At 40.5% G+C, this 12553-nt stretch overlaps 1 protein-coding gene across 5 annotated transcripts in view; it reads left to right on the forward strand.

Moving 5' to 3' along the window:
- reln (reelin) overlaps positions 1-12553 on the forward strand; it is a 366824-nt gene that overhangs the window by 176749 nt on the left and 177522 nt on the right. For all 5 annotated transcript variants that reach the window (XM_078553223.1, XM_078553220.1, XM_078553221.1 and 2 more), the window contains 2 exons: positions 2140-2373; positions 7525-7686. In XM_078553223.1, the coding sequence (XP_078409349.1) occupies positions 2140-2373; positions 7525-7686 (396 nt within the window). The remainder of the gene's footprint in view (positions 1-2139; positions 2374-7524; positions 7687-12553) is intronic.

Consider the following 12553-nt stretch of genomic DNA (forward strand, 5'->3'; position numbering starts at 1 on the left):
CCAATAGAAGAAGGCACACTGACCTGTCTTGGACAACCTACAGCAGGTACCTCAAAGCTCTGGAGAAGTATGACCAGTGGTACCTTCACAAGATCCTCCATATCCGGCGGCAAGAAAGGTGATCCAATGACAGTGTCCTCCCCCAAGCCTACATGTCCAGCATTGAAGTGCTAATCACTCAAAACCAACTCCACAGGGATGACATGTCACTCACATGCCTGATACAAAACTCCTGAAGAAACTGCTCAACTCGGAACTCAGTTGTGGCAAGAGACTCCCAGGAAGACAGGTGAAATGCTTTAGGGATTTTCTCAAAGCATCCTTGAAGGGGTCAAATATCCTTGCCAACTCATGGGAGTACTTTAACTGACCAAAATGGAGAAGGTTGATTTTGGAAGGCATCAAAACCATTGAGAGACTTAATTGGGAACATGCAGAGGTGAAGTCAAGAGGTCAGAGAGAGCGCACAAACTCCCAAACAACTCATCAATCTGACCGTCCAAGCACCCCTGTCTGGTATATGGCAGTCTGCAGATCACACGTTGGACTTATCAGTCACCTCAGAATCCTTCGAACTGGAGTGGAAGAAAGTCACCCTCGATCCTGAGGAACTGTCTAGAAATAAGGAGACTGATCTGTGGAAGTGGAACCCTGGGCTCCAGATCTGGGACTTGGCCTGCATCCTTGAAAGATTTAGGACAACTATAAAGAGAGGTGATGTGGGAATGTTATTTGCATCTTCTATACCAGTGGTGCTGGTGGATTGGTGGCCAAATAGGAAATACAACATCTCCTGCTACCTTCTTCTGGCAGGAGCCTTAGATACCCCAGTAGTAGCAGAGATACCTGCCAATGCTATGCTGATTAAGGAATCTGCCTTGGTCCTGCAAAATCCACAGGGTGAGTGGTGGAGATTACCAGCTGGCACATCCTAGCACTTACACTAAGATCTCAGACCCCTGGATTTGAGCCTCAATTTTTGAAATTCAGAAATGAGACAATTTACTAATTAGGAAAAGTTTTTTGTGTGTTACAATCAAAATTAACCGCATTGTTCAGCGCATTGTGCAACAACAGTGAAAATAGGTTCTGGATTATATTAGAAGAGGAACAAAATAATATCAAGGCAATAGTTAGACTCCATTCCTATTGTAGCACTGCCCGCTTTTTTGTAAAAGGATCTTTGATTATGCTTTTCACAAATCGCCAGATCAGCAAAAAAAATCATAATTTATAATTATTAATTAAATAAAATATCATAATCAGTATCAATGCTCAAGCTAAACTCCAGATACTATATCTGAAAGTGTGTAGCAAAAACCAAAAAAGCCCAATATTCCAAGAACAATATAGGCAAAGATTAAGAAAAGATTGGAAAAGAGGAGGTTTTGTGCTGGGCTAATTAGAAGTTTCCAAAATTATGAAAGGTACTGACAAAGGTTAATCTAAGTAAATTCTTCCTAACAATATAGGTCTCAAATTACAAGCAGCTATTCCCTTCAATGGGGCAGAAGTTCCAACTTGAGCCAGAACATTTTTTTAAAATATAGGAGTAATAGGGAATTTAGGTAGAACAGTTACCCACAAAGGGCAATAACATTTGAAATAAGTTCGTATGGAAGAGCATTGAGGCAAATAAATAGGCTCGAGTGTAAGTGTACATCTTTCTGTAGAAAGAAGACTGAGAGAAGACAGGAAAGTGAAAATAAGATCCCTCAAGAAGTGGCATGGCTGTGAGATCAAATGGCCTTTTCCTACAGCACTCTATGTTTGTGTTTCAAAACAAGAAAATCAATATTATCTGTCTCTTACCAATTCTTTACAAGTCTAAGCCTAGTCTATCAAGGACATGAGTGCATAGCACAAAGCTGCTTCTGGTGATTCATAATTCAAAAGCTTCAGACTTAAGGAACCTGAGTCAACTGACAGTACAACCTCTGAAGCTGGGACTGCAGTAATTCAAAGGAAGCCAATCACAGCCTAATGTATGATGCTTATATTAGAAATGCATTAAACACTTTGATCATTAATTACTTAAAATGTTACATTAAATAAAAAATACTGTAAAGGATTTGTGCCCAGTTATGTTTGCTGTTAGTTTTTTGATGTGAATCTATCTGCTTTTCTATTTGCTTTCAGATGTGACCCAGGATTTTCAGGGCCTGGATGTGACATGGCTTCGCAAACCTTTCCTACTATCATTTCAGAAAGCTTTAGTAGTTCCCGACTCTCATCCTACCACAACTTCCACTCAATCCGCGGTGCAGAACTTGGCTTTGGTTGTGGCGTCCTCTCGAGTGGCAAGGCTCTGGTATTTAACAAAGAGGGAAGGCGAGAGCTCATTACTTCTTTCCTTGACAGTACGCTAGCCAGGTAAATAGTAAGATGGTATTTAATAAACGATAGGAATTAAAATGGCTGCTAGAGTTCATACAGAAATGGCGTACTTTTACTTTGAAAAAATTATTCTTTATATCACTGTCTGCAGAATTCTTTATAGAGAAAGATTTTTTCTCTGAGGTCAATCTCCTCAGTCATTGAGTTGCTTTGGGATGCAATCCCCGTTTATTGTCAAACAGCTGAGTGGCACTGTAACATGATGGTAAACACAGCACAATCTTTATCATCCTGCTTTAAGCCTGGAAGACAGTGGGTCAAGATAGCTGGTTTAGTCTAATCTCGAACTTTAACACCCCAAGTATTGTTCCGTACTTGTTTAAAAACAGAAAATCTTTATGTCAGGCTTCTTTATTGAATAATCTGTCAATATAATGTTAAAATAAATGTTATTAACTTCACTAAGAGAGAAAGAAAAGGTCAGACTAACATTCTATAATGTGCAAGTAGATTTGTTTTAATTGAGTTGGTGCTGCTCTGAGAATGGAGAACAGTTTCCTATTCAATGACCTCATTTCACCTCAACATTTCTACCTATGATCAAAAGTTTTCTTTGCAGGTGTTTTGTGGCTGAGAAAATAAAATGTTTGTGCTAGAATTAATCAGGATCCAAGTATAGAATATGTGAAATATTGTTTTAAAATGGGAGTGTCCAAGTTTTTCTTTTTGTGGAGCAAAATGGTGCAAACCATGGAGTCTTGGGGCCACGTGTAAAGGTCACTTGATAAAAAAGCAAAATACTTCGGATGCTGTAAATCTGAAATAAAAGGGTCACATTGATGTTCCCATTAAACTGCAGATCTTGGTGTCCCATTCACAAATAGGAGCAGAGCTCAAATCAGCTATTTGGAAATCTCCATGTGCACAAAATGAAGCAGACCACCAACAGATAAGTATTTTAGCTGAAATAGATCTGAATTGTTTCAGCCTTGAAGATTGAGCTGCGGGGTTCACAGCCAATATGTGCCTCTAGGGCTACAAGTTGAACTGCCTTACTTTTAAGTATTACCAGTTATAAACTGAATTACAGCATAAGCGTAGCAAAATCATTCAAGAAAGAAATGATTTGGCTGCAGCCAATACTTCCAACCCAGAGTGACACACTGATGGAGAATGCAATGAAGTTTCTACAGATGAGCACAGTGAATTAAAGCATGGCATGCTCACATCTGAGATGAATTGACCTAACTACATTTTGTAATTTGTGATGATGTGGCATCCTATTGATCAGTCTGCCACAAGATGTGGTACACGACTGGAGTAAATCTATTGAGTAGTGGTGAGATGAATCTGGAAGAACAAATGCATTGTTATTTCCAAAGTCTTATAAATGCTAGGTGATTTCAGCCAAAAGGAGCATTAGAGACTATTCAGCTGAATTAATATCATTCTCACAGTCTAGGAATCACATAGTTTGGGAATTGCCGTTTGGCGTCAAGCTTAACACCTTGAGAATTACTGATCAGTAGTAATGCGTGCAGTTTAGCCCTTACTTACTATTTGGTTTCCGAATGCTTCAAAATTATTTTGCACTGAAAAGATGTCACAGTCATTGGCTTTTTCATTGCCAAGGTAGTAGATGTTTAAAGAGCTGTGACTAAAATGAAGCATTTTTGCACTTGTTAAAATTATTTTGGATTTGCTATTGATGGATACAGCTTACATGGGGTTAATACCAATTTCTGTTAGCTCTTTCGGCAAGGTACAGGGTTACATGTTTTGGTCCGTCAGGCAGAATTCAATTAATGTATGTTTTGAGTTTTGGTTTCTGACAAAAGAAAGATTTCTATGCTAATATTGGTTAGTGTAGTCATTGATATTAATCTGTTGACAATTAGATTATTACAGCAGTAATTCAATCAAAGGGCCAATATCCTATGCATCTTTTTAAAGCATGGTTTGAATGGTTATAAGAAATAAAATTTAATAACGTCTACTGTTTGTTATGACCTAGCAGTTGGGGAAAAATATTCCCCCTGTCGGGGTGGGGGTAGAGTGCAGGAACAGGCGCGGGCAGGTGTGCTTCCGATCGAAGGGCCCAATTGGGGGCGAGCCGCCATTTTATGTGGGCGGGCCAATTAAGGCCCGCCCAGCGTGTCATCCGCTTGGAAGCGCTATGCGCTCCCTGTGCAGGGAAGGAGGCGGGGTGAATTCCCTCAGCCGGGAGTGCGCTCTTTCGTGAAAGAGCACACAGATCTCCCAGAGGCTAAGTGCTGCCTCAGGGAGATCGGCTCGGAATTAAAATTTGTAATACAAATGATAAAAAAATTTCCCTGACATGTCCCCCCAACTGCCCCATGAGTTGGGACATGTCCACAACTTTTATTGAAGCCTTTAAAAAAAAAATTTAAATACCCTCGTGAAACCTCATCCCTCCCGTGGATGAAGTTTCATGCTTTTTAACGAAGCCCGCCAGGGTTCCCGGCCTGCCCACCAACCTTAAGGTTGGACGGGCAGGTCCATTAATGACTTTAATTAGTATTTCAATGGCCTCAATAGGCTGTTGACAGGTTGGCGGGTGCGCAGCTGACTCGGCTGCGCCCCCGACGACCTGAAAATGGAAATGACGTGGGGTGACGTCGGGAGTTCCACGCCCCCACTCACCGACTGGAAGATCCTGCCCTTGGTAAAGCTGAGTTATTTAAAAATCCCAGTGGCAAACTTTAAACAACTGTCATAACCTATATTTTAAGTGGTATGTTTGAGATGCAGCTCTAAATTCAGGAATCAGACCATCAGTTCTCGAGAGGTTTTTATATTAAACTAAATGAAACATTTTATTAAGTTACAACACATTAAATACATGCACATGGCTACAAATTACTACTACCATAACTTTTAACAAATTCCCAGACTAATCTCTATTAAGGCAACAGCAACCCATAGACTTTACCAGACACCAGGCAAAGCATTTTCACCTTACGAATTCAAAATGAGGTTCCTCTCACTTTGCTCCCTGTGGAGACAGTTGTAGGTATACAGCTGCTTTGATCTCACATTGCCTCTGCACTGCACACACAAAACTGCTGTCTGTTATACCCAACACAGCTCATTGAATGTAAATTCTCATTGTATCACCAGCACCTTTGAACTCCCCCTCTTCTAACAATAAAACCCCTTTCATAGTACCAATTTAATTAGTAATATAAACATATTGCTTGGTCTCTGCTAGCTAGGTGCCAGATTTCACCACCCCCACCCCGCTTCTTTAATGCTCTATTCAATAAAAATACAAATACACTCTACCTCTCTTACATCTCAAAACTAGTACACATCAAAGCACTCAGACTAGCTGGCTTTAATCTAGTTAAGACACACCCACAGACTAAACCTCTATTTTAAAAGAAAAATATTTTCCAATAATATATACATTAATAGCTTCATGACACTGTAACCACAAGATGCTGAAACAGGTTGGACTAGCACCTGGCAAAGATCAAAGAGACAAGTCAACTGGGGTGGAAGGGGGTTGTGATTTTGATTGACAACTACAAGAAGGAGCAGGATCAATGATTGGTGATAATTCTATAATTGGTAACTTTGTGGCCAGCAGACTCAGATTGGCTTTTATCTGCCATTATCTGAACCCGACTGGTCAGCCTACAGTCCAAAGGCAGCAAAGGGTCCAGGCCAGTTTGAATCTGTGGTATAGTTTCACCACATAATGGGGAGAAATTTTAACCTTACCTGGCTGACAGAAACCAGCTGGGTGGGCAGTTAAATACCCCAGGTATCTTACCTGTCAATTTCTTGTTCTTCCAGTGGCAAAGACACCCATCTGGAGCCATTGAATCCTCCTTTAAATATGCAGATAGGGATTCCATGGCACCAACAGACCACAACTGAAATTTTAACTCCAGCCTGAGCAGATATTCAAGACAAACCACATATAACAGCGGTTGCAAGGATCATTTTCCACCTGTTAGAAACTCTTTCATTTTTTGTTGTCAGTTAGCTTTATTTTTCTCATCCCATATAATTAGCATAGATAAGTATCTGGACAAGTTATACTCAGCTCTTATAATGCGCTAATCACACCATACTCAGAATATTGTGTTTAAGTCTAATCATCATGCTGTAAAAAATATAAATATAATGGACAGAGTACAAGGAAGAGCAACAAATCTGATCCAAATGAAAAGACGATGACCTATGAAAACAGATTAGAGAAGTTCACTTTTATTTCAGATTTTCAGCAACCGCAGTATTTTGTTTTTACCTTAGAGAGGTTCACGCTGTGCAGTCTAGGAAAAAAAACCAGTTAAGGTTAAGGGAGCATATATGAAAGAATAAATGGCACAGATAAGATATATTACAGAATATTACTGAGGTAGTGAACAGTCAGGTTCAGTCTGAGAAAATGGCTGGGGAGGGCTTGGAATCCATGGTGAGGATGCAGAGTTTGTCATGTTAGCCAAAGATGGTGGACGAGATTTTCTGGCCCACCATCTTTGGTTACTATGACAAAAGTTAAAAGTCAACAGCTGTCCAAATTTTGCCCGCAATGATGCCTGTTGGTGTCGGGGCCGGAAAATCCTACCCGATGACTTTGGTCTTCCCAATGTTTAACTGGAGGAAATCTCAGCGCATTCAAGACTGGATGTTAGAAAAACAGATTGACAACACAGAAGCAGTAGAAGGTTTAAAAGAGGGAGTGAAAAGGGAGAACTGGGTAAAGATCAATTCTTGAGGAGTCCAGAGGTAACAGTGTGGGAAACAGAAGGAGGAGCCATTTCTGGAGACGCTCTGGCTAGAAACAAATAGGTTTGAGCTGCACCAGTTGTACCCTAGGAACTGTGAGGCGCTCACCAAAATATAATTTGCAAGTTGAGCCTACTTGTGTACTATGTGGTGGGAGAAATGTGGTTTTCTTGCGACATTGAGTTACATAGCCTGGTAAATCATCGAATTCAGAATTAATTTTGGCCTGACGCTTTCATGTGCAGCTGGTGGACCCACTTGTGCCACAATCAAGAAAATCCAATATTCAGAAACATTAGACTTTCTGAACAATTTCACTGTTAATAGCACCTCCTGCTACTCATGCAACTACATTTTAATGTAGTTTTAAGGATGGGTTTATGTAAGGTAGTCATTGTCCTGCCTCACACTGTTACTATTCTCCAGGTTCCTCCAGTTTACTCTTCGCTTGGGCAGCAAGTCTGTATTAAGCACATGCAAGCCCCCAGACCAGCCGGGAGAAGGGATTCTACTGCACTATTCTGCTGACAATGGGATCACCTGGAACTTGCTGCAACACTACTCTTACCAGAATTACCATGAACCACGGTAAGAAAAATAAACATCACTGTATAGCACTTCTGTTAATACTAACAAATTAACTCTTAATTAATGAATTGACTTCTAACTGCCCTCTGAAATGCCCTAGCAAGCCACTTGGTTTTCAAACTACTATGGAAAAAAAGCACTGTGCATGTACCTACACCACATAGATTGCAACGGTTCAAGAAGGCAGCTCACCACTACCTTCTCAAGGGTATTTAGGGATGGGCAAAATGCTGGCCCTAAGAACGAATAAAAAAAATTAAAAGGTACACCAGCTTTTAATGTTATTTCAACTTTTAATTTGTTGCTTTGTATGGGATTTTACCTGTGATTCCCCTGTAAGTCTGAATTTTTGAAAAGGTCATGGAGTACTTTTCAAGTTGCTTGAGTAGACTCAAACTCTGGAATCGTCCGTTAGTTGACATCCCAAATTCCATTTCCCAGGAAGCAAGTTTGTCAATTTCAGCTAGAATCAGGATCTAATCATCATTGGTAGTAATATTAGAGCACAAATAGCTGTGCTGTCCATACAATATGAACTCTGCCGGCTTTCTGGGTAGGATAGCCTCATCCAGAGTGGGCTCCCAACTGTAAATGAATCATGGTTGAGGGGCCTTGTTGCAATTGTCTTTTAAGTTGAACCCTAATTTAGCATGTTGGCATGAACTTCATCATTCAATGCTATCTTCTAGCGCCAGGACCTTGAAAGCTTTAGTTTGAAGCTCACGATGAATTTGCTTAAATCGATTCATCTGTATGAATTATACATCTGTCCACGTGGCCAGTATTGGGCGTATAAACAGCAAATGTTGGAAATAATCAGTAAGTCTGGCAACTTCTGTGGAGAGAGAGTTAAGGTTTCAGACTGATGACCTTCCATCAGAACTGGAAAATGTTACAGATGTAGCCGGTTTTAACCAAGTACAGAGGCAAGGGACAGGGGTGGGGGGAAGAACAAAAGGAGAAGATTAAATCACAAAAGGGACGATGGTATAGGGTTGGCAATGGGACAAATTTAGAAACAAAAGATAGGCCTAGAGGAGCTGCAAATGGCAAAAACAGAACCGTTGCAAGCCATATGCTGTCAGAAAAAGATTGCAACATTGGTTATGATCAGAAATTGTTGGACTGCATGTTTGTTGTATACCATTATTGAGTGTAGATTTTCCAGGAGGATATGGTGAAACTGATTTACACCATTACTTATAACATACCAAAGGTTTCTGGGCCATCTGTTCTGCTCTGCCATTAACCTTGCTGATTCAGTGAATCAATTTTGATAGCTCCACCCCATTGAAATCAAGAACGATTGCAACTTCCTTGAATGGATGCACATTTTCTAACTGCTGCTACTTTTACTGGTGCCACATATTGCAGTCTCGTGGCAGCAATGTAACTTCTCCAAGATTCTCCAAGAGCCATTCATTTACATGAAATGTTTTGATTTCTGCACAATTATCTATAGCATTTTCCCAAATGGTAGAATTATTATTTTATTGACTTGGAGATTATTACTTACTGTACATAAATATCAATTCATGAAAATGCCCTTGAATTTGATCACACAATAAATTAAAACTGTGTAATGTCAACAATGTTCCCAGAAATATTCAAAACTCAATTGAATTGGACATTAGTTCAGACTATGCATCATGAGGAAACAAGATCAGCGAAAGCAACATCTGAATATGTTTTCAGTATTTTTTGAGGAAAATAGCATGTACATTGCTTGCTACAGAACAAATTCTAGCGGTTGAGTTACAGAGACCTGAGTCACATTAGTCTAACAATTAGCAATGATCATAAATCATCCTGATAATGCTTATTTAGCACTTTGAGATCACGGGGATTGAAAGGTATTTGCAGGGCAGAAAACTGCAAGCAGAAATTTATGAAGCACAAGCATGCAATGTAATTTTCAACTGGCAACAACTTTTGTAGAGAAGTGTAATATTTTACAAATACTTTTTTTTTTATAAACCCTTTGCTTCCTCACAGAGATGTAATTGTTGGCAGCATTGTGCCAGGGATGATTTTGTTCATAAACACAAACAGCCCTTGCAGAGCTTTGCCAGTGCCTTTTCAATGATAAGGGTACCCTTTATAAATGGCAGCCAACTGGTCAACTATAGTTTCCATCTAGTAACTGTCTATAATTAGTATTAATTAAGTTCATTACTATTAATATGATAATAAATGCTATTAGTTTCAATGGACAGCTTGGATAAATCATAAAATGGGAGTATTTGCCACAGCATGAAGCTGGAAGCTGAATCCAATTGAGTCTGACTCACTTGACTTAGCTTGTGGTTGGTGGATAGTGTCACACTGAGGTGAAATATGTCATTGGGGGTGGAATTATATAATTGTTTGGCAATCTTCAGATGGTACTGCAAATTACAGAAAAAAACCTCAAAGCAATATTTTACTTAATGTATAATCAATGTATCTATTGGATAGGTTATTCAGTATTGCAATACAACTTTCAACAGAAGGAATCAATGTGCACTTCAGATAAACTGGGGGCTCGGACCGAGTTATATGCCTTCAATAAAACAAGACTGCAGTTCTCTTCTCTCCGAACTCTTGGTGTGTCAGTTTTCACATGGTTAGTGGATGAAGTGTCACACTGAGGGGAAATATGAGATCTGGGGGAAGCGGAGAAATTATGTAATCCTTTGGCAATCTTCAGCTGTTCCAGCAAATTTAAAAATAGACAGAAACCTTATAGCAATTTACTTTTTTCCAACATAGCATAATCAATAACTATGGGATGTTAATCAGCATTACAGTACCATTTTTTTTTGAAACAGGTGTTATTAATTAACTTGTTACCATAGTTACACTGGAACTAAAAGTTATTTGTCACAAACTCCAGCCAAGATTTCAAGATTCAGTTTCACTGAACTTTACAAATAATTTTTCGGGGCCTCACAATACAAAGCTGCTTGTAATCCTTTTAAATTTTCAGAATTAAAGATGCCTGAAGTACTCACCTTCAACTTATAAAATATCCCAAAAAGTCCTGCTTCCTATTGTACTCCATCTTCTTTTGGCCAATTTTGTTCTCTAATTATACATACTTGTCATTGACGAGTTGGAACAACCTCGAGTTGACAAACAAGACAGGGATCTTTGCAGGCAGTGGCTGCCTGCTGGGCCAGCTTTCTGCCTTTGCCAAGTATCTCCACTGTTTCAGCTTTGTCCGCAGTGCCCATTGTGACTAGAACGGCAGCTGTACCAGGTTTTATAACAGTTCCCCAGCTGCGCTAGGCCCAAGGATTTTGCCAAGTGCACTATTTTTGTGGTGTGTGCCACCTGTCCTGGGTACAGCACTGCCAGCTGAATAAAACACACTCTGAGCATGATGCTATCATTTAGTTCATCCCTCTATGCTGATTTGTAATTAACCCCTGAATAACTATCTGTCACCTTAATAAATTTGTGATCAGATTTAATATTGTTTTTCAAGTCATTTTATTTTATTATGGTTGCTTCCTTCATACGATTAGAAACATAGGGCAGGATTTTATGCGGACCCCCCCGCTCGCTGACGCGTAAAATGACGCACGGTGACGTCGGGGGGAACTCCTGATGTCACCGCACCCCATTTAAATTTTCAGGTAGGCGGGGGCGCAGCGAAATCAGCTGCGCGCCCACCGACCTGTCAATGGCCAATTGAGGCCATTGACAGAGTCAGTTAAGTAATTAAAGGACCTGCCCGTCCAACCTTAAGGTTGGCGGGCAGGTCAGGAGCCCTGGTGCGAATTGGAAAAAGCACGAAACCTCATCCACGGGCAGGATGAGGTTTCATGTATGTTTTTAAAAATTTTAATAAAGTTTTTGTGAAAATTATGGACATGTCCCAACTCATGTGACATTGTCACATGAGGGGACATGTAAGGGAAATTTTACTTTTCTATTTTTAGGTTTTTTACATTTTGAGCCGATCTCCCTGAGGCAGCACTTAGCCTCAGGGAGATGAGTGCGCTCTCTTGTACACCTGCGCGAAAGAGTGCATTCTTGATTTTGGGATTCCCCCTCCCACCCCCCACCCGCACAGGGAGCGCACAGCACTTCTGTGTGGACGTCACGCTGGGCGGGCCTTAATTGGCCCACCCACGGAAAATGGCGCCTCGCCCCCAATCGGGGGTGCCGATCAGAAGTGCGCCTGTGCGCTCCCGCTCTTCAACTTCGCCCCCAACGGGAGGAAAATTCAGCCCATAAAGCATAACCTGATGGGATAATAAATAGAATGAACAATAGATTTAAATGTCAGTATTGTGGCATTTTGGCAAGTTAAAACCATTCCCTCGAACTTAAACTGAGTTGGAGATATATATTATATATAATATATATCATATATATGATGTATATGACCACACTGATTCTGTTTATGTGGAAGTGACTCCATGTACACATGTGTGAGATGATTTAGTATCAATGGGGTGACAGCCAACAGAGTGGAAGAGCAAAACTGCATATGCTCCCTCTTCTTGGCGGCAATGTTTTTGTTTTTCTGGCTTTTTGCAGCAGGAAATAGAACAGGAGTTTTAAAGGATATATTTTATGGCACAGCATCAATCTCATTTCCACTTAACATTCCTAAGTTAAATTCCCTTAAGCTCAATGTTTTGATATCTTGGGCCTGGATTTTCATTCCCAAGTCAGGTGTGCAGAATCGGGACATTTCCCAGGTCCACGAACTCGACCTGGGCAAAAGAGGCCTGGAATTTGGGATTTTTGTTCCCGGGGGCGGGCTGGATTAGAAGTTGGGCCTGCTGCCCCCAGAATAAGTGCGGAGGCTGTCACGTGCAGTGGTAGCTAGCCGGAAGATCTGCCTTGGTGCATCAGCACTGTGTGAAAGATG

Source organism: Cetorhinus maximus, chromosome 12, assembly GCF_964194155.1.
Source record: "Cetorhinus maximus chromosome 12, sCetMax3.hap1.1, whole genome shotgun sequence".
NCBI lineage: Eukaryota > Metazoa > Chordata > Chondrichthyes > Lamniformes > Cetorhinidae > Cetorhinus > Cetorhinus maximus.